The following is a 23416-nucleotide window of genomic DNA, read 5'->3' as shown; positions in this document are numbered from 1 at the left end:
CTCCTCTTCTTGACACTTTCCTCTGCATTTTTCCTTATTTCTTTGTCTTTTTATGTTTCAATTATGTGTAATTATTACTTAAGTGTGTTGTAACAACTTTTGTTATCCACATAAATGAAAACATAAAATATATATATAAACAAAAGGGGGATATTCAAATACCTCAGGGCGTTTTGTGTAGGGTAGTGGAAACATATAAATGTAATATGATGTAACATTTGCATAAATGTAACTGCTTGTGCTGGGAAAATATAATAATAACATATTGTCAGTTTTGGGACAGGAAGCACTTTGCAGCAGATTGTTATGCAGAATTGCTCACAAAAAATATATACTGTATGAAAAACAAAAGCATTTGCATATGTTTACTATATGAGTTTGAACATCATATAAAAATGCTTTTATTGTCCTTTTTTAAACCATGTCACAGTCTTTATTAATGTCCTCCTAGCTACGACTGTTAAACACCTGAACTGTTGAAAGAATATCCATAGCATTCATCCTTTTGCAACTTAAAACAAAAAAAAACAATTTATCTAATACATCATATTCCAATTACTTGTATATAGACTATTCTTGCACTATTTCTATTCTATTCTATTTTATTTGTATTTACTTGCACTATTTCATATGTTTTATTGTGTTGCGCTGTTGGAGGAGCCTGGGACCTCAGATTTTCATTGACATAACTACACTGTAGCTATAAATGACAATAAAAGCCTTGAATCTTGAATCTACATCGAATCAGTTGGTCACGGTGTGTTAAACTGATAGCATTAAGCAAAAGGAAAAATGACCAGAGGGGGGACAAATTATGTTAATCGGAAAGTAATGTGTGCTTTCACCAACAACAAAAAAGCTTCTTTGCAAATTACATTACATTACATTACATGTCACTTACATACATTCAATACTGTGGGCAATCCCCACAGGAACAATTTGGGGTGAAGTGTCTTGTCCAAGGACGGATGTTGACTGCAGCGGAATTCGAACCAGTGCCCCCGTGATCCGAAAATCAGCGCACTAAACACTGAGCCACAACCTCCCTTCGCAAATGTACATGGACTTACTTGGTACTCTGTTGATGGCCCGCAGTGGCCTGAGCACTCGGACAGTACGGATGGCTGACAGACTGGCGTTATGGCCGTCCAGAGAATACTCCATCACCCTGAAGTGAGAAAAGCAGGAAGAAACAGTTTTACTTCAGGTTCTGTACTCACCTACACACGGATATAGTGACACAAAGCAACAACACTGAAACCATACAAATAATAATGCTTATATTGGCAGCTACCCACATAATTACTGTACATTTGACATTTAATTATACAGTCAAAAGCGTTTTCCCCTCTGTATAGTCTTACATCACAGCACCCAAACATCAGAAATGTGACAGGTATAGAGCCAGTTATGGTCTTAATGGTGTGTGTTTCCTGTGCTCTGCCCTGTGGGTGCTGTGTAAGGAGTGTGTGAGTGTGTGAGTGTGTGAGTGTGTGAGTGTGTGAGTGTGTGTGGTCAGGCTCGGGCCTCGGAGCGTTGGAGTATTTAAAGGAATGTCTGCTGCTGATTGGGTCCTGCCCTCGTTTGTCTGGGAGTGCAGAATGTACATTAAGGGGGTGTTTAAGGTTTCTCTGATTGATATATAACTGACCTGGATATGTACATTGAAATTATTGCTTTTATATATCAAAATGGCATGAAAACATTTTGAAATCTGAGAGAGAATAGAATTACCACCTTGCAGTTTCACGCCTTCACCAACCAGATACAGTTTAAATGTAATCATTAGACATCATTAGATGAGTTCATTTGTTATTATTATAAGCATACAAAATGTGTTGTGAGGTCACAAAGACCTTTACATTTGACCACCGGTTTATCATTTGTTTACCAATGAGTGCAAGTGGATGTCTGTACGAGATTTAAGGATATCTTGTCCAGCATTTATCAAATTTAATTTAATTAAATGTTTTTCAGATAGTCCAATATCACAAAATACATTTGTCTCAGGGGGATTAACAGATCAACAAACATGAATGACGAATTAAAATGACAAGAATATAATAAAATGACCAGATAAAGCGTAAAACACAAACAAATAGAGTAAAATAAAATACCATAAAATATAGGACCAAGGAGGATGTTCTAAGGTCTTTAGCTTACTCTTTAATGTTGGGACACTCTCTGCCTCCCTTTTGATTACTGGAAGCTGATTTATGAGACATCCCAATCATGAGAATGGGTAGTGTTCTCAGTGACCTTGACAATTGACCACGAAAATCTAATCATTTCACCCGTCTGTGCTCAATTTGAAGAAATACCCATTTGGTGATCATGAGATATTGGGGTGAGTACAACACATGTATTGAATTTGAGTTATACCACTTTTTCGATAATGACAGAATATTCGGAGGACAGATACCATAACACTCCCACAGGCATGAACCCAAGCACCTCTATTTTGTGAGCTGTGGGTGGCCATGTTTACTCCTGTGTGACAACAACTCTGCGTGAGTGTTTGTGCTTCTTTGTGTGAGATTGCATTCATCAGATATTTCATTTTGTGTTCAGCAAAGTGTTATTTCATTCTAAATCGACTGCTATTGTCTAGCTGCAGATGACTGAGACAATTTAGCAATTTGTGAGCAAGATTAAAAAAGCATTGTGGGATACTAACCCCGCCATGACGATGACAAAGTCAAGCTGGTTCCACTTGTCGCCAAGGTAACAATTGGGTCCAAATATTCCCAGGGCCACCATCTTGATGACCATTTCCACAGCGAAGAAAGCAAAAATACAGTCGTCCAACACCTGGGAGAAATAGTAGAGAAACAGATGCATACAGATATTATTACAAGAGGAAATCAAATACTTGCCAACAGAGAAAGGTCCGGTTCTCGTTACATTTCCTCATCAATAAGGAGTCACATTTTGAAACAAGCTGTGAAGGTGCCAGTGGAGGTTGTAAATTCTCGTCTCCATTAGTTAGTCTCGTCCCAGCGGGGAATAGCTCTGGCTTAGCATGGTAATGGCTGCGTCTCAATTAAATTGAAATGCACCACAGCAAAAAAGAGCGTCTGCATTTGAATATAATGAGCATATCTCAGCGCGCCAAGAAACAACATTGCTCTAACAGCATGTTGAAACAAATGAGACAAGAAAGAGACTGAACGTTTTCATTACCATTTGTTCACAAATTGCAGTTATTATTGCTCTTCCTGTCACTTCACAGCAGCTAAAAGCAGAATGTGGAAGTGATCCTGGAAGTGTAATAGAGACATTTAATTTGAAATACAACAGTCTGATGCATGGTTTACATTTTGGTACTATAAATGACATTGCTACTGAGCTTTCTTCATCACTCACTAAAGCACTGAGTTGGCAGGCTTAATGCGATAAGATAGGATAATACGTTGTCAGATCAAGTCGGATTTTTCTCTTGTATCACAGCAGCTCCATTTACAACATCAAAAAGGACAACATTTAGACAAGAAACAAGGGACACTTAACACTCCCAGACACCTAACAAAACATTACAATCATTGCAGAACACGTTTGAACGACCCTTAAATGTATATTTGATGTACATTGAAGGGTTACGTAATTAACGTAAACGCATGTGGAAGAAGCTCTAATATGTCACCAAGGTAAGCAACACCTTTTCACATTAAATAACTACTGTATTAATGGCCACATCAGCAAAGCCTCATATAGGCATAACTGAGGTAAATAGAGTAAGTTGTATGTCAGGTGTTTGCACGGAGAGAAAGCACACACAGAGCTAAGAGTGAAGACCTTACACTCACCTGCAGGATGCCGCACCACTCAGATTGGCAGGCGACGTCTTCACAGGGCTGGAACATCCCCAGAGTCACACAGTTGAGCAGAATCACCAGCATGGAGAAGTGCTCGAACCACGTACAGGAAGCGGTTAAGGCCAAAACACATTGGATATATACATACTGTTCATTTCAGGGGAGATGCAATGGAAAGCAACAATTCAAGTAGTCCTATGCAGTTGAATTTTCAAACAAAATCTTAGTCTGCTTATTGTGAAAAGCACAATTATGTTAATGGTGAACAATCTATGCCGGGGACAACTTTTTCTGTAACACCGCCTCCATTGCCGATCATAGATATGGATGCGTGAAGAGAACTGGATGCAGCGTTGGAAGCGGGAAAACATTCATTGCAATGAGAGTTGCTTAGTGGCACATGAAGCCAAAATGTCCTGAGTCTTGAAAACCAAAATACCAAGATCTTCTGTGGATTTACCAGCAATCTTCTGCAAACATCGGGACCAACGTACGCACTAGGATTTTCCCTAAGCCATGCGTCCAAACTGCTCAGTAAAATGACTGGAGAGGGACATTAAATATACATTATCCAAGTAGGCTTTCAGGACCTACTGATTCAAATAAGGGCTATTCAAGGGTTTCTTCTGGGTAGTCCATTTACCGTCAAATTAAAGAAAATATTTTTGGGCCCAATGGCATCATGTGACTGACACGGAAGTTGTAGTGCCACCATTAAGCTACTGCGAGAATTTGCTTCAACCCAGCACACTTCCTTAGGGTTCGACCACAGACCAATCAAAAGGGACCCATGATCAGGGTCAAACCACACACAGGAGCAACATGGTCCAAAACAAGCAATGATGCCGAGAGCCTTAATCCATTAGAGACAATGGTATAATCTAGATATCAAAGCATACTTGGAGGAAAAGCCTTCGCCTCGTAGTAAAATCCCAGGCACAAGACTATGTGAGTAAACAAACACTCCGCCAACACACTGGAAACGGATGCCAATAGGAAGTTTGGTTTGCGAGCCTAATGCACATAATGGCTCTCGTAATGACCCAAAGGACTGGCTGTTAATCTGTTTACAGGCCTTTTCAACATTTCACAAATCAACATTTTAATGGGCCCATGTCTATTGTACATCCTGTTGAATCATTCGCTAATATTGATCAAGTCTCACAATTACAGACGGGAAGTAAACTCCTAGACATGTGTGGCAATCCATGCCAGGATCTGAAGAGAGAAGTAAGTACTCATGCAAGTCTCTCAATATTTGCTCTGTAAAACACCTCTAGAGTCCTATTTTATTATCACAGGGCTAAGCACAATATCAAAGGTATACAAATGTCAGCTGTTACTTCTGACCTGACTGAAATAGCACTTGTAAGTAATCTTTTGTTGACTTTCTATTGCTTGTGTTATCCTTTCTTTATCCTTGTGGGACTCTCAGTGAGATTATCTATTTAGGACAAAGCAGTACGCTATAGAGGGCTAGGTCAGTGGGGTTTTCTTTCCTTTCTTTGGGTTTATTTCTGTTCACATTACAATGGCTTTTATAAGTAATAGAGTCTTAACAATGTTTCCGCATGAGTGATTCAGTGCAAAGACAGACGTGAGAGTTGTAATCCGTCTGGAACTCCTTTGACGTGCTTTGAGGGCATGGATGGAAACTGAAATTGTTTCCTAGTTTCTATTGACTAAATTAAAGACAATTCTTAGCCTCTATTCATAAAAAATGATAAAACATCTGGTAAAGATGCCTTGTACAATTTACTTTAGATAAACCTATAGTTACACAATCACCAAATAAATAGATCCATAGTGAAAAAGCGGTAGCAGCATGGTGCGATGCCATAAATCAAACCAGTCTAAGATAACACAAGTTAGCCTTACACAGTTTATCTGCAGCTAGGAAGTTGGAAAATGACCCTTTTACTTCAAATGAAAACACAGTTATCATAAGGGTATGAGTGAGAGACAGAGCCATTTGAAAAGGGACAATTACAAAGAGAACAAGAGCAGGAAAAAGCTTTAAATCAAGTCTCCTCCTTTGACACACACACACACACACACACACACACACACACACACACACACACACACACACACACACACACACACACACACACACACACACACACACACACACACACACACACACACACACACACACACACACACACACACACACACACACACACACACACACACACACACACACACACACACACACACACACACACACACACACACACACACACACACACACACACACACACACACACACACACACACACACACACACACACACACACACACACACACAGGGTTGCAGTGTAGAAGTATTCCCAGGGTGAAGTACTGTTCTAATTAAGGAGGGAGTTGAAGCAGAAAACAAATGGTGACCACTTTCTTCTACATTACTCACAATCAGAGGTACAAACAAATGCAGGCATATATACAGTGTAGGCAAATTAAATGTATGTGGCGCAAACATAAGGACAATGGGGACTCACTGCTGGGATCAGGGGTCGGGACAGAAGTTTGTATTAGCAATAAATTCTGGGTGTGAGAGTGAGAGGTAATCGCTCTCTAGGTCTCCTATAGCCACAGTTATAACCTTTAATTTATCCTACACTAAAGGCAGGTTTTTCAGTCTCATGTGCTGAATAATTTGTTAAAGGGGCCCCAAAATGCTAAATTTCATGTTTTGAAATTTGTGTTGTGTGCTTCTACTGTAAAATGTTTACATTCTTTTATGTTCAAAAAGCTCTTTATTTTTCTCATACTGCCTGTGCTGCAGCACCTCTTTTCATCCTCTGTCTGAAACAAGCTGGATCTTTTGTGATTGGTCAACTGCTTACAGATGTCCCGCCCCTTAGCCTATCACGAACAATATGGTGGAGCGCTAGCCAATAGAAGCTTGAGTGTTACAGTACATAGTGACGTCATTATGAAACTGCCTCTGGAGGATTTGAGCCTTTTCAGACAATTTACATGCACAAAAATCTAACACTACAGGAAAGGGAAAAGCCAGAAAGTATGGAACTTTCTAAACTGAACATGTCAAGATCAAGAAACTCACCAAAAAATACTGTATATAAGACTTTGCTTCTGGGGACAGTTTACTCTCTTGATCAGAAATGGACATTAAAAACAAAGTCTATTATGTCCTGTACAATATCATGCAACTAAAGACTGAATATCAATTCAACATGTTGAATTAATTTAAAAGTTTAAGTAGTTTAAGTTATTTTCAAATTACAAATGTAAGTGGCACTATTGCAAAGATTTGAAGTACACAACAATTAATCTTCCACAGTCGCTAAATGAATAAAACTCATTTCAAAAGCAATCAGATAGAATTAAGACCAACTACTAATGTCAAATAATAAACAACAGTGAATGTAAAAGGCTTCATCAGGATTTGATTGAAGTGGGTATTTATTATACCGACATTAATTGTTTATCTACTTGATCATTTTGAAATAATTTCTGGGCAGGAAACAGAAACAGCAAAGAGCCTTTGAAAAAATAATTTGTCTAATATTTCAATTAGTATGGAGTGGTAATCAACAAGCACATTCCTAATGCATTTATCATTACAGAACAGAAAATGGAACTCAGACGTTGCCTATTCTCTTTTATCTGCTGCCTCCACCACAGTATCTGTGTGACAGGCCATTTGTACGTCTGACAGAGGGTTTCGCTCCCCCCCGCTCACCTTTGTCACACCGCTTAATTAACCAAACCTGACAGTGTGCTACGGGCTCTGCCAAAATGCCACGCCGTTATTCTCCCTGCTGACAAAAAGGCTTCCCTCTGTCCTCTGAGAGGGAAGGTGAAGATGTATGAGACCAATGAAATAAAGCTTATTTTATATGTCAATTCAGGTCTGCTATGACCATCTGAGCATGACGCTCATATGGAAATTATATATTCATGATGAAATTGCATTTGGTGGAATTAAAGTATTGTACTTTAATACAATTTTGCTCAATTATTGCGATTATTTGCTCTTTTCATGGTTAATTAATTCAATTCAAATAGCTTTATTGGCATGACCATAATAACATACAGTATGGCCAAGGCTAATCCATTACAGAGGTATCAGCTTTAGTTACTCTTCAGATTACAGTTTGTATCCCCTTCCTGTCCATTGAAAACTGTGTATCTTAAGATGTGGTCATTTTCACTCTTTCTGATGAACTTCCGCAAAAGTTGTATCCCTCTATGGATTGAGAACATTCTCTTACTTCTTGAGATAAATAAGCTGTTTGAAATCCTCTTGGATTGAAAAAGGGAGGTTGGTCTGAGTTCATGAAAAGGAAAGGTTTACTTTTAAGAGATACTGTATCTCACATGACAGTGAATCTACAAACATACATTATATGCCTCTTCACTGTAGATGAAACGACCCAATAGTACATTAAGTAGTTAAAATTAGTACAAACTTAAACAATTGATGCAGTGAAATGCTTTATACTCTTGAAAGCAGCAGTCATTTGAATCCAAAAACATCATGTATAATGGAGAAACACTGACTGGGCATTTTTACTTTAACACTTTTACATTTATCTGTCAACATTGAACTTGTTTTACCTAAGTGCATGTTTGAATGGTTCTTCCAGCACTGCCTACACTTATGTCTCATGTTTCTAACAATTTGATGTGCTGATATTGTGATACTGAAGAAACCAGGCTCTGCAATGCGTGTATTTCTGGAGAAGGAGGTCTCTGCCAATGCACCAAGCTTTGGTATGAAGCAGCTGGCTATTCAAGTAAACAGAAGCAGAGCTACTGTGGGAGACAGGAAGAATGCAGAATATCCTCTGGAGACACTTTTTTTTTTTTTTTAAATGAGAAGGAGAAATAAGTAAACAAGTGGCATCAGAGTAGTTAACATCAGTTCAGAGGCCATGTTCACTCAGGCACAGTTACGTTTGGTTAAACTGTGAAAAGCAACAACAGCTTTAAAGCATTTGGTTGTTGCTTGTGTTGTAAGTCTAATGAGTTAAAGTGTATTGAGCCATAACGGCAGTGTAAAACATTTCTGGTAATGCCCTCAGGGGGAGTGGCAATAAAACATTGTTGATAACACTGTTACAATTATGTTGTTGTGAGTATTAATACAACAATCACACAGAAAATGCCTTGGGCCAGTGTGTCAAAGTACGAACACCATCGTAAGGTTGTTCCTTCCTTCACAGACGAGAGATTTAGCAATCTGCGGCAGAATTAAAATGAGAGATTTCAATATTCAAAGATTCAGTCTCTCTCTCGTATTTGTTCTGCGCTCTGCTTTCTCTAATTCCCCTTTAATCTCCACAGTCAACATCTCCTGAGCCTCCTTCTGTCTTCAGCTCACCCACACACATACACACACACACACACACCGATGTATGCGCGCAGAGACACACACACGCATTCATGTGTAAGTCCTCAAAGTCAAGCCAGGCTGTCGCTGCGGATCGAGCTCAGCGAACACACTGATTTTCGGGGGGAAAACAAGATTCTGGTGTTTCTCAAATGTTGTCCGTCACACAAGCACACACAACGGCTCAGATTCAGAAGTATAGTTATGTTCTTCCTATGTTTCCATGAGCTGGATCAAATATAATGTGCATTGGTTGGATTTCCACCTCTGGCAGTGACAAATCCAGGCCTGGCACATCATGCTGTCACTTGTTAAGGTCGATTTATGCCTCAGCACTCAGCAAATCAAATGAGATCTCAGTATAAACTGGATGTGAGGCATTGTGGGTATTCATAAGTCAAGCTCTAAGGGATTTAAATATACATATTTATTACCTGTCTATATACATGTCTGTGTGCAAATAAATCACTTTTGACACAGTTTGGGTCAGTATAGCTCAGATGGAGTACTGGGTTGACTTAACAGAGCACCAATGAGTTGTTTTTATTGTTGATGGGTTTTGACATCAACTAAAAGATAGTCATTTTGATCTACTGGAGTGCAACGTTTCAGTAAATAAAAAATGACTGACAAAGACTGTTTTGTTTTTGAAAGGAGCTAGAGTAAATTGTAACAGTCTGTAACTTTGGCTGAATAATTCAAAAGTAATATAAAACAATATATATAAATGAATACAGGTTCACAGAGTAGGATGCTTATTACCCATGGGTACAAGGTAAAGGTAAACCAATTGCATATCTTTTGCTATATTGATTATCTTTGAGTTTATTTTGAAGGGGAATTTAACCATCATTTTAACTGGTGGACCAGCAGTCTAACATATTCATGTATTCATCTATTTGAAATTAGCTTTTAAAATCCCGCCTTATCTTTCTAAACAGATTCAGGTGAATTGACCATTCCTTTTCCCAAAAAAAGCAAATAACATAATCAAAGCATCTTTGAACCTGACCCAAACCCTATTTTATAGTTCTTTCAATATCTTAGCTCCTCAAGTATAACCACAGTGTTCCATCAGTGGACACACAATCTAACTGGAGCGCTTAGTTCTCTTTCTCAAGGGCAAGAGTAACTTATTTTACACTTTGTAAGGGTACGGAAAAGGACGGCAGATGCAAAGGTAGACATACACATGCACAAACAGTAATTAAAACTGATGAGTGTGGAAGATGATGGAAAGCTGACAAAAATAACAGATATATGGAGCATCAATTACATCTATGTGTGACTGTATAATGGGCTCACAATGACTCAGTGTTTGTCTCCAGCGTCTGCTGTGTGAATATGTAACAATAGAAGCCTTCCAAGGTACACCAAACACAAATAATGCAATGCAATGTGAAGCATTTGTAAGAGCCTGTGAATTAGTACAACACTCATTCACAGCAAAGTCTCGCACCTACAGCGCCTGTGATAACACTTACACACAAGTGAACACACACACACACACACATGCATAGTGCTTGCTTACATGAGTACACCCAGGGTGAAGCATGGTATGCATGGTGTGTTTTCCCTTTTATTTTCCAGCTGGACATGAAAAAGCTGAGTTTTAGCACGCAGATGTTTGGACACAAGCGGCTGCTGATGCAAGACAACAACAATTCCTCTACACAACCTCTCAGGGAAACATGGACACACAAAAGCAGGAATCCACAGGAGAGTTCCGACAGCACACACACCTTGTCAAGCCCACTCTGCAATGCATACACTGTGTCAAGCCCACTCCAGTTGAGCTGTCAGGTTGGTGGCGGCGCACAGAGAGCGAGCAGAGGGGAGGAAGGAGGGCGCGGTGAACAACAAAAGAGCACTGAAGCACTACAGACAAATAATAGTCCTGTTGTCGCCCATCACAGCACAGCAGTGAGTGCACAAAATGACACAAAATAAACGATTTGCTTTCATTAGATTAACAGCACATTATCAGCTGTTTTGTCTCTTTCTACATCCCTCCCTTCCTGTTTTGTTCTCTTCTTCCAGGGTTCTCCATCTGTCCCTCTGTGTTAAAGAGGAGCTACAGTGTTAAGTCTCAGCACACACGCAGAACTTATCCCTTTCTGCTCCGCGGCTCAGCGCTCGTTGTTCTTCCATAAACTACACATCCAGTCTGTCCCATCTGGTTAGCAGCTCTCAAACTGACTATTGCTTCAGCGTGAGGAAAAGTTGATCTTCTGATCTCACAACTACAGAAGTGTGTCTTGAACAGTAAGCGTTGTCAACTGTTTGTATAAATCTCATTTGGGGAGTTGGGGACGGGCGTGATCACTTTGCAACAGTGGGTGTAATCCAGTACATTAGGCTACTGAATGTTTAGTTCCAATAAACAGTAGTAATAACAATAGTAGTATTCTTTACTGTAGACAGAATGCTTTGACAGATCTCGTAATGCAGAAACAAATTCCTCCACAGTACTTCTTCAAGAACAACATAGGTATGCATTGCCTCTATGTATGCTGTGTTCCCTCATTTCTAACAGGAACATTTGCAACACCACATTTTAATCAGAACAGTTCCATTGTTTTCAGGGAATTTCGTCCAAACAGGGGAGCTTAGCTTCAAAAGTGTCTAAGTGGTCACAGTTGGTGGTCACTATTTACAGAGCTTTGTGCCTCCTGGTGTCACTCTCCTTTGTCAGGTGAATTTCCTCAGGTAAGCAGATGAATTTCAACTGGTATTTTTGCCGTGGTTTGCCTCAATTTGCTGAATTTCAGGGCTAGAAGAGAGGTAATTAGTGTGAACGAGAGAGGTTCAGATCAGTGACCAGTCACACAGCACTCAACTCTGCCATGGAGACAGATGGCTTTGGGGAAAGAAAATGTTTGCACCCATTAACACAACGATGGAGAGATGGAGGAAGAAACAGGCCTGTCTAAAACGATTTAGTGCATTTTTAAAGTGGTTTGGAGGTTATTTGAGCTTTTAGAGTGATATGTTGAGAAGGAGAAAATGGGGGGAAACAAATACTATAACCATACCACTAAGACACAATCTAAACGTTTGTCCATTCATTTGTCAAAAGCATACAATGTAAAATGTGCCGTGTGGTGTGGTGAGTTAGCTAGCTAGCTAGCAAGTTAACTAATGGAGCAGACAATGCGGGCTGTATGTACACCTAGGATTTGTGATGAACAAATAATGAAAACAGTTGTTTTATGAATGTAAATATCTTAATAAAACTACTAAGTTAGCATGTTTAATCGAGTTACATTCCAAATGCTAGCTAGCAAAAACTAGCAGATAGCTTTCTCAAGCGCTCTAAATTGTGTACTTGTTGTATTTTGCTGGTGTTTTTGGCTATCTGATCGTTAGTTGAAATATAACATAACAAAGAGAGTATATTTACAGTACTCCAGTATTATAATCTACATTTAAATAAATCATGATGTAGCATGTAAGTTCAGACAGCGCTGTGTGGGTTTTAAATGCTAAATGCTGAATGCACCGCATGGTTAAAATTCAATGAAAGTGCTTTTTAATAAAGCATGCCATAAGAACATTGTTTTTTTACATGCATTTTCCATTTTTTATTTTAACATAAGCTTCATTCCAAAAGAAAACGTGAGCTTACCTTCCCTTTATAAACCTAATAGTGTATTTCATTTACCAGTAAAAACCAAGTGCAGGATTTTTAATCTCAAAGCAGTGCAGGAACATTAACCTTACGCCCACTGAAACAAGGTTAACTCCTCACTCCATCCCCCTCCTCAACACCTTTTCACCCTTCCCTCCTTCCTCAGTTCCTTGACACTCACCTTCACCTCTTCTCACTCTCTATTCTCCATGCTGTCACCTTCATTCCTCTACATTACCTCCCCCCCTTTATTTATCCTCTTAGCCTTTCACCTCCTTCTCTTCATCTTAGCCCCTCATCTCCATATACGTTTTCTTCCATCTTCTTTCACAATCCATTTCTCTGGGACCCCCTCTTCAATTGTCCATGCTCCACTCCATCCCTCTTTCATTAGACGAGAGCAAACTCAATCCCATCAGTAATAACCTAATCACACTCTACACTCAGGTCGATCAACAGGGCAGCAGTGTGTGTGTATGTATGAGTGTGTGTGCGTACTGTCAGTCAGTATGTGTGTGTGTGTGTGTGTGTGTGTGTGTGTGTGTGTGTGTGTGTATTGCCAGTTAAGATGAGCATACACATTCAAATGCAGTTTCAGTTGTCCCTTCCATATCGGCTTTGTATATTCTAAGTAAGTTCCAAATGGTGTTATTAAACCTGCATGACAGTATAGTTCACCTGTCAATGGTTGGGTATTCAAAGGACTTTATTAACATGTCTTTACGCCTGCTTAAGTGTAACATTAGCATTGTCAGTACCATATTCATCCAAAATCGTCCCCTAACTTAATGCTTTTATCTGTCAACTATAAAGTAATCAATGATACTGTATTTGCAGGAAGCAGATTTTGGGGAAATACATTTTTCTTAAGAATTAAGTTTAGTATCAGCACAGTGGACCGATGTATTCAATATGAAGGTTTCTTGGATATTTTGATCAAATCTCATGTTGCCATTATTTGTCTTGCAACACATTTTTGTTAAACCACATGAGTTGCATAACCTTTACTAGACATATTTGTGACAACATACTTTTCTTTATGGTTTAAAATTGCTATGCAAACCTGAATATCCTGGATAAACAACTTATGATTCTATTAATCTCTATATTCACGTTTTTTTTTGTTTTGAGAATGCTACTGCAACATAATAATGGGAAAGTAGCACACCATCTATCCACACACCCTCGGTCTAGAAAATGAGAAAAATATTAGGTAGAATTCCCCTAGTGTTACATTATTTAGTAGATATGCTGCTACATTTGATACTATGATGTGATTTAATATCTATATTAATACATTATTCAAGAATAATCTTTAAACATTTTTGCAGTATCTTCATTTTATATATAATATATCCCTATTAGCCAATAATTGAAATGCACTTGGGGGCATTTGTAGTGTCGTGTTTCACTTGTAGACACCTTTCCAGCTCTGTTGTTGCAAGTCTCAGAGGAGCTCATTTATGCTACAACAGAGCAGCAGCAGCAGCACGGCTACGTTCAGAGCTTCTCTAACTGCTGGCATCGCCCAAAAGACCATTCGTGGATGTGTGTCCTCCTTCCTTCATCCCTCCGTTCACTGTTAATGAGCTCTGCTCCCCCTCTGCTGTCCTTTCTTACCCTCCAATGCTCATCGCAAAACTTTGTTGTGAATCTCTGCTCTGACCAAAAATCCGCACTTCTTCCTCGTCATGTTTGTGTTTTCCTCACTTCTTCAGTTGTTATCTACATTCGTCCATATTGCAGTGGATCCAATCCAGACACCAAGCCCTGTTTGATTGGGATGATTGTTCATTTATTTGACCATCTGCCACAGAAGACAAACGCACGCACACACACACTCTAGCATTACCTCAAAGTCCCCCCCTGCTGTGATCACTGCTTTAAGGATTTTGCCAACAGAATGACTAGTTGCAGCATGTGTCGCGCAGTGTGTGTGTGTGTGTGTGTGTGTGTGTGTGTGTGTGTGTGTGTGTGTGTGAGCTACAGATCGGCTCATCTCATTAGGTCCCCGAAGACGGCACGATTCAGAAACAGAAACTCATAAATCAGCCTGTCCCTGAACTCGCTCCTCCTCGTTCCCACTTTCATCTCTCCATCTCTCCATCCCTCGTCCTCCTCCTCCAACACCTCAGAGAGGACGAAGAGGCAGCAGTGACGCAGTTACACCAGGATTCCCTCTGAATTTCTCTTTTAGTCTCACTGCTAAAGGCACTTTCATCTCCAACTCAATTTCTCTGCCTTTTAAAACTTCTATGTTGATGACACTAGTTCAAATGTTTAACATCAACTACCAGAATTGATGATAATAAATCATACCCTATTCCTCTCTAAGGTCTACTTCAACACAGTGATAGATATCTATGTGCAAAGTGAAACACAAGATAGTCTCTTTTCACTCAAACATGGAAAAAGTGTTGTTATGTGCAGCGCTGCATAGTGCACATGATGTACTGGACCGAAACATTACTGACACTTCCAGAACACGAGGCGAGATCCATCCCATCTTTGTGTAAGCGCAGGTGTGTCACGATGTGTCAGAAAGAGAAAAAGAGAGGGGTACAAAGTGCCCTAAATAGAGTAGCTGCATCTGCTGGGACCCTGGCCTTAAAAAAACACACACACACACACACACACACACACACACACACACCACACACACACACACACACACACACACACCACACACACACACACACACACACACACACACACACACACACACACACACACACCACACACACACACACACACACACACACACACCACACACACACACACACACACACACACACACACACACACACACACACACACACACACACACACACACACACAACAGCACACACGCCTGAAATGGTTTAACCAATAAGCTTGACCTTGAGGTTTTGGCTCCACTGCACTGGATGACATGTAGTTCATATGCAATCAAAATGGGAGCTGTAGATGACATATGACTATATTGTGTACTTAAGCAAAAACACAGGATCCTTCATTTCACCATCGAGCAACTAAATGGCGTCTCAATAAAAAAAACTCCCTGCCTGATAAAGGAAAACATCTTTGACCCTTCGTGACACCACTTTGTAAGTAATTTGTCAAAGTGCCAGGCCCAAAATCAGATTTTCCGTGACATCATTATGAGTTTAGATTTATGTCTTCAGCATTAGTTGTAACACAAAAGGTTGGCGATGTAACGGTGATGCCCTTTTTTGTTAATAAACTGACGCTTCGAGCGAGTTTGGTATCTTGGCCGTCCTACGTTCTAGTTTTTGGAGGATTTTTTGGAACAGGAAGTGGCTAGAAAAGGGGAAGCTAAGTACAACAAAATACTAAACATTACATTTTGGGCAAACAAAATGTTAAAATGAGTTTTCATCAACTCAAAAACATAAAGTGAAAGGGTTATGGATAAAAACACGGAGCTGTAGTGAAGAAGACTTCATACTACTGATTATGAACCTAAAAACATCAGAAAAAGGTTTATTGTGGTCGTAAATTAAGTGAGAAACAGGATCATTTGTTCATACAATTGGATGACTTTCTACAGAGTATGCATGTTTAAGGCACTTTTTCATTAGCTTCACTTTTCACACTCGTAGGTTGCCATGTGCTCATCAGTACGAATGTTTAAATTGAGAGTGCTAAAGACAGGATAAGGAGGTCGGAAAGTTATCGAGGCAAGCTAATGCATAGTTGCTTTTAGTCCTTTCTTTGAACTTCTGACAACATGAAATGTGTAGCATGACGGCAGCCTGATAATGAATCACAAATGGATTCTCGCGGGCCTGTGTACATCACATGTTGAAATGAATGCTGATAACACGCGTCAGACATAAACATCCTGACAGATTACAGTGATTAGGAGGGCCTCGTCTACCGTGCAGCGCTCTCTCCCTCTCGGTCTCTCTGACACAGTTTCGACAGGATTCTGGTTGCTAAGTAACCGACAGCAGTCTGAGGATTCCAGAGAAGTGTCCACGGAGAGAAAGAGAGAGGAGAGTTAAGGACAGGAAGGTGGAGTGTTTTGTGTCTTTTGTCTGCATTTTGGCCACCGTGTTTACATTTTTCTTTGATTGTTTCCTCCGTTTTTTTCACTGTATTTCCTCCTCCCCTCCTCCTCTCTCTCTGAACCAGTCTCACGCTTTATATTGTCAAGGGAGAGAGGGGGATACAAAAGATCACCTCCCTCTCTTTTCCCATCTCTTTTCTCTCTTCTACCCGCCTCTGCATGCCAAATACATGCCATATAATCCAAGTATAATCCATTACATATATGAGCAATCTCTTCACATACACACAGGAAAACATTTTAAGCCTCGCTCCAAATGTATTCATCCATTAATCCTGTTAAACTCTAAGGTTAAACTTCCCATTTATCCTATTACAAATTACACAAAGGCCCGTCAGTTCTTTATGTATTAAAAAGGAGCTCATGAAAGGTCTAGTTTATGTGCGGCAGTGTTGCAGTGCTCAGACCAAGTGTTTGTTTTGGAGCTTCACGTCTCCTCAGAGGATCGTAGCGCTGACCTCACAGTATTATTTACAGCTTTGGTGTGCTTTATAGATCAGTCCTGCTGCTTCACTGTTTGCCTGGTTACACAGACACATGTGAAGCTGAGACAGAAGCCACTGGCTGGGAAGGAAGGAAAGGGAATAGCATGACTCTAACTGCAGATGTTATTTAATATGAGGTATTAAAGGGGCCTATCATGCTCATTTTCAGGCTCATATTTGTATTTAGTGGCTCTACTGTGACTTGTTTATATGCTTTAATGTTCAAAAGGCTCTTTATTTTTCTCATACTGCCTGTTCTGCAGCACCTCTTTTCACCCTCTGTCTGAAACCAGAGCCCAGTCTGCTCTGATTGGTTAGTTGGCCATGCTCTGCTGTGATTGGTCAACCACTTAGAGATGTCCAGCCCCTTAGCCTATCATGTACAATGTGATAGAGCGCTAGCCAAATAGAAGTGCAAATGTTACATAGTGACGTCACTATGTTACGGAGGTCATCAAAGTCCATTAGCCGCTTTCACACCAAGTACTTTGCCGTATTTAGTGACCAGCACTTAGTACCAGCACTTAGTACCCCCATGGAACTAAGTACAGATCGCGTTCACACCGGAATAAGTTCCCTGAGGGAAGATTACGCAAATGAAGCCGCTGACGTCACTTCTTCTTCTTCTGCTTTGGGTTTACTGGCAGGCAGCAAACCACTTCACTGCGTATACTGCCACCCGAAGTCCCCGGCCGGAAGTCCCCGGAGTTGGGGACTGGCTTCAGTAGAAGATGCTGGGACTCCCAGCAGCTTCTTCTGAAGCCTTCCGAGTAAATCGCCAGAACGCCGACACCTCCTCATCCCTCCACCGCTCCCATGGTTTTTTTTGTGTTGCCATAAGTTATTCTCTCTCCGTTGGTGCGCGGGGCTAATGCTAATGCTAATAATGCTAATGCCAGCAAATACAATGGCGGCTTCACAAAACTTTTCAGAGTTGTACGGGGCGTGGTTTGCAATTCGCCCAGCCAATCGAAATTGGTACTTTTTTCTCCCCAGGATAGTTCCACCTCTCTAGCAGGCACTAAAAATGGGGGTAAAAGTTCTCTTTTTGGTGTGAACGCAAAATTCCAGGCACTAACGGAACTAAACGGGAAAAGTACGGGTAAAAGTACTCCGGTGTGAACACGCCTATAGGATGCTAAAAACATAACCATTGCAGCCTAATTTAAAAACATTTTATAGCTCATAAAAAATCAAGCAAATTCAGGAGAAAATAGTTACAAAAGTTAATTTACAATTGTAATTATGGCATTTAGAAAGAATTAGTTGATACCTATTTTAAAATAGCCATGTTTTTTAAAAGAGTTTCTGCATGAGGAGCTTTACAAAAACTATTATTTATTCTATACCATTATATTACTTTTATTCTGAGATGTAATAACAAGAGAGAGACAGAAAAGAAAGAGAAGATGGTGAATGAAAAATAGATGTGAACAATTGCCTTTCTCGTAAATGTTACCTGAGGAAGCAGAAGTATCTTTCTTCTATTCATACACAAATCAATGTCAGCGATTGCTTGGTTGAATGCAAGATCTTGGAAGCTGGGTTTTCTATATTTCTGCAAGATATTCTGCAACTGGTGCATACGCTATTATTTATATTGAACTGTCAGAGTGGCTTTAGGATAATGACATGAGAGAGTGATGCCAGAAATGCTTCCTGACTTTTATTATGTATCTCTGCCTAGAAGTTTATACTACTATAAATCACTGGATAACATGTCCACCATCATGCATCTGTCCTGAATGACAATGGATGTGTTATTACTGAAAACATGACATTCATAACATCCCCCAGGGACTAGTCGAGTATTCTGATGTTGATTGATTTACTGTACGTAGTCCTTTGCAAAATCACCCATCTATTTCTTTCTAGAAGATCTTCACGATAACTAAAAGTGATGATGTCAGATGAACATTATACAGTACATGCAGGCGCTGTGACAAAAAACAAATCCAAAGGTCAAAGCCTATTGGTTGTATTTCTATCTTCCACCAGATGGCCATATGCCCTGTCCTGCCTGGCAGCATATGGACACCTGGACACAAACCAAGGCTGCACACACACATACCCACACACAAAGGTATGCTTACACATGTTATTAAAAAAAACATGCATGTAAAGGCAAGAACTTTGTCATTTGTACTTAAACGCTAAGTCTCAAATGCACAATTGATGAAACCGACAGTGTATACAAACAAATATCCTAGGTATTCAAACCGCACAAGTCGGACAATAGGTGTGAAAACGTGCCTATGTTCAAGGATGTGTGTACATCTCGTTGTGTGCACGTCTTGTGTATATCGACGCGAGCCCTCCACATGAACCTGCGTGTGTCTGCGAGTGTGTGTGTGGGTGGCGATGCGTATGAGTGTGTAGCCATGTGTGAGCGGTGGATCTTGGCAGGGTTCTCTATGAGAGCTGATTCACTAGCAGGCTACAGCCTCTAATGGCCGGGCACATTACCTTCACGGGTAACCATTACATAAGCCTCTCCCCTCAGGTTTTTTATCTGCTGCATTAGCTCAGAAGACAATCACTGTGGAACATTATACAGCACATTAGTATAAGCTACATGTTTGGCTGTTAGCCAGGGCTTTGTGTTTAGCTTGATAAGATCATTATTTAAAAAAATAGATAGCAGGAAGTCCAGTGCAATGCTCGAGTCTCCAGATGTTGTTATTGTATTTTTCGCATTATTATAATTTCTCACAACGTCTTTTTGCTGCAGAGTCACTGATTTAATTAACCTTTATTGGTAAATAAGAGTGATACTATTTGGCATGGATTCATTCACTGATTATTTTCAGTAAAACCCCTAAGCTACAGCAATTAAAAGACAATGAAGTTGATCTTATTCGCCTCTCATTAAATATCAAAACACCACAGTGTTAAAAGAAAGACATTCTTTGAATTGGCGTTGATGACCTTTGGTGTCTTTTTTCAGTTAATGAAATATCTGGTAAACAAATGTCTGATGAATAATGAGGGGAAATCAGAGTAGAGTTGAAAAACAGCCCAAGAAGCACTATGGGAATAGCACTTCCTCTCTTTATACCTCATTCACACCAACGCAACTCCGGTTCAAGCTCCGTGCTAGAGCTTTTCAGGTTCAGAACCGGTTCTTCGGTTTAGCTCCGGCTCTTTTCACACCGCCCAGAGTCCGAATGGTGCTGCGTCATTGCGTCATCGTTTGAGTCATGACGTAACCGTTTGCGTGCCTGCTTCATAAAGCCAAACCGCGCGGAAACCCCTCACAGCTCACACCGACAACAACAACAATGGCCGATTGTGCTGAAGCGCTACTCGTTTTGGTTTTGCTCCCCTCCAGCTTCCTCTCTACCTCTTCGGAAGACCAGATTCCCAGTAGGTAGCTGGTCTCTTCAGTGGACCACTGCTGCTTGTTAAGTTTCTCCATCGTTGTGTACAAACTGGATAAAACGCAGGCTTTTTGTTGTTGTTCAGGAGTTGATCCCGCCCCCGCCCCTGCCCCCGCCTCGACGTAAGCGTGACGTATGCGGTGCTTTTGCTCTAGCCGGACAATTTTTTGGTGCTTGAAACGAACCGGATTCCGGAGCTAAGAGGCTGCTCCGCTGCGGTGTGAACAGGAAAACCCGGTGCTTTTCAAGCTCCAGCTTCGAACCGGCCCTGAAACACCGTTGGTGTGAATGAGCAACTTTTACTAGTACTCAGTTTTCCAACTGAATACTTCTTTACCGAAGACAGCCACTTTCTAATGAATGTAGATACTCATGAGGAAGTTACGCCAGCTACTTCTCAAATAAGTCATGAAAGAGGCACAGATGCAGCTGTGTATATGGTGGACTTCAGTCAAAAACTGCTGCATAACGTAAAGCATTATATCAACGGAAAAATCCCATTGGCTTTGTCGAGGGAGCCCTTACAGGTCAGACTAAAAAAAGTCCCGACACCACTCTATTTGGGCACCCAAATACTTGCTAGGATACCCGTTTCGATTTCTATCATCTTCTTTATCCCAATTAAAGCACAGTTTGCAATGACTGTTGATATTTCCTGATGGATTTCCACAGCAGTTCTCTGAAGGAGCACTGACGGGAGGGGGGTTAATCGTTTGGCTGTTGAGTTCAAACATCTGAATCTTTCTCCCGAACCGCAGAATCAACCTTTATCTAACTGACTGATGCAATTAAAAACAGTTCAATCAGTGGAATAAGCAACCCCCGCTGAATACTGCACAAGCATAAACAAATTGATTGATTTTCAATAAGCTGATGGTGTAAAAACACAAATCCAATTCCGGGACATTTGGCTGAAATTGGATTAGCAACACAAATGTAGTTAAAGGAACTAAAGTACAAGAGATAAAAGAAGTGCAGAAAGCCGAGTATGCAGGACTGGTTCTAGCCGTCGCTTTATGGTCATTATAACGATGACGCAAAACAGGTCTCTGCCCGAGCCATTAAAAGTGTGATGCAGGTCACGACCAGTATATATTTAGTTCAGAGAGTCATCTTCTTTTGATCTGTGTATAGCAGCTGAGTCATAATTGAAACTACCTCACGCTCAGTTTGACACAACTGTGAATCAGACCATTGAAACCGTATGCTACCGCTGAACGAGCCTCTGTGTGTGTGTGTGTGTGTGCGTGCGTGCGTGTGTGTGTGTGCCACCACCTCTCCTTTAATTTTAAAAAGAGAAGAACCCCTTTAGGCTTAATGAGGTCGCTTTTATCAGAAGGATTGAAAAGAAACGATTATGCCAGCAGAAGAAAATCTCGGGGCCACTAAAAGATGACATTTGTCTTCCCTCCATAAAACTTTCTGTCGGGCTACTCGTTTTTCATTTGGAGGAGTACAGCTGGAGGACCCAAGTGTGGTGAGCAGCAAAAAGAAAGACAGAGAATAAATTGTGAGATAATACAAAGACTGGAAGGAAAACAGGAGAGACTACAGGGAGATACAAATGGACACGAAAACAAAAAAAAGAACTGTTTTCAGACTTTGAATATTTCAACACTGTAAGGTCTCATCTCACACACTGAATATTATTTCTACAAAATGCTCTCCTCATTGCCTCAGAGCTGTACAATAACTCATCTTCACTGCACTCATCCCCGGTTAAACCAAACATAAACAAACAAACAAACAAACACCGCCAAAATCTGACACTGACAGAATGGTGGATGTGCGGTTACCTCGTTTTCTTTCATTAAAAGACTCAATATCACCTCTATTGCCAGACCGAGAGCAACTGACTACAACGCGAGACACAAAATGGAGATCAGAAGCAGCAAAGGGCAAAAAAAAACGAGAGAAAGAGTAATTGTATCTGTTGTCATACTTTCAGGTCGCGTTACCATAGGAACCAGTTTATGTGTAGAACATCCTCGCCACACATTTCCTTTGTTTTTTCTGCAGGGGACTACAGTAGGTTTTGCTTCTTCAATCTAAGGGGTGTTACAATACAGGCGAATCGCAGTCAGCGGGTAGTGGAGGAGGGAACTGGAGCGCATGGCTTCTCCTGTAATTGTAATTTATTAGGTATAATTAATGTAATTAAAGGATGAGTGTGCTCCAGTTTCCCCCACTGGGCTCCACTACTAGCTGATTTTTTATCTTCAATGACCCGTTGTCTAAAAGCACTCGTCTACAGGAGCACGTGCAAGACATGGGCCTTCATTCATATGAGTTTAAAGAGGCCCTATAATGCTCGTTAGGGGTTTCCCCTTTCCTGTAGTGTGTAGTATAGGTTTATGTGCATGTAAATGGTCTGCAAAGGCTAAAATCCCAAAGTTCCCTCCAGAGGAAGTTTCTCTCCCACACACCCCCCCCCCCCCCCCCCTGCCTGAAACACCTCCATTGGATACCTTGGTTTACTTCTGTAACATAATGACATCACTATGTAACACTCACGCCTCTATTGTCTAGCGCTCAAACACATTGTACATGATAGGCTAAGGGGCAAGACATCTCTAAGCAGTTGACCAATCACAACAGAGCCGGCCAGCTAACCAATCAGAGCAGACTGGGCTCTGGTTTCAGACAGAGGGTGAAAAGAGGTGCTGCAGCA

At 40.6% G+C, this 23416-nt stretch overlaps 1 protein-coding gene across 1 annotated transcript in view; it reads right to left on the bottom strand.

Moving 5' to 3' along the window:
• cacna1ha (calcium channel, voltage-dependent, T type, alpha 1H subunit a) overlaps nucleotides 1-23416 on the bottom strand; it is a 126295-nt gene that overhangs the window by 65276 nt on the left and 37603 nt on the right. Inside the window, 3 exon segments of the mRNA XM_034143463.1 lie at nucleotides 1071-1168; nucleotides 2678-2811; nucleotides 3807-3918. Coding sequence (XP_033999354.1) covers nucleotides 1071-1168; nucleotides 2678-2811; nucleotides 3807-3918 — 344 coding nt within the window.

The sequence above is a fragment of the Trematomus bernacchii genome, unplaced genomic scaffold (genome assembly GCF_902827165.1).
Source record: "Trematomus bernacchii unplaced genomic scaffold, fTreBer1.1, whole genome shotgun sequence".
Taxonomy (NCBI): domain Eukaryota; kingdom Metazoa; phylum Chordata; class Actinopteri; order Perciformes; family Nototheniidae; genus Trematomus; species Trematomus bernacchii.
This window is presented reverse-complemented; position numbering and strand designations above follow the sequence as displayed.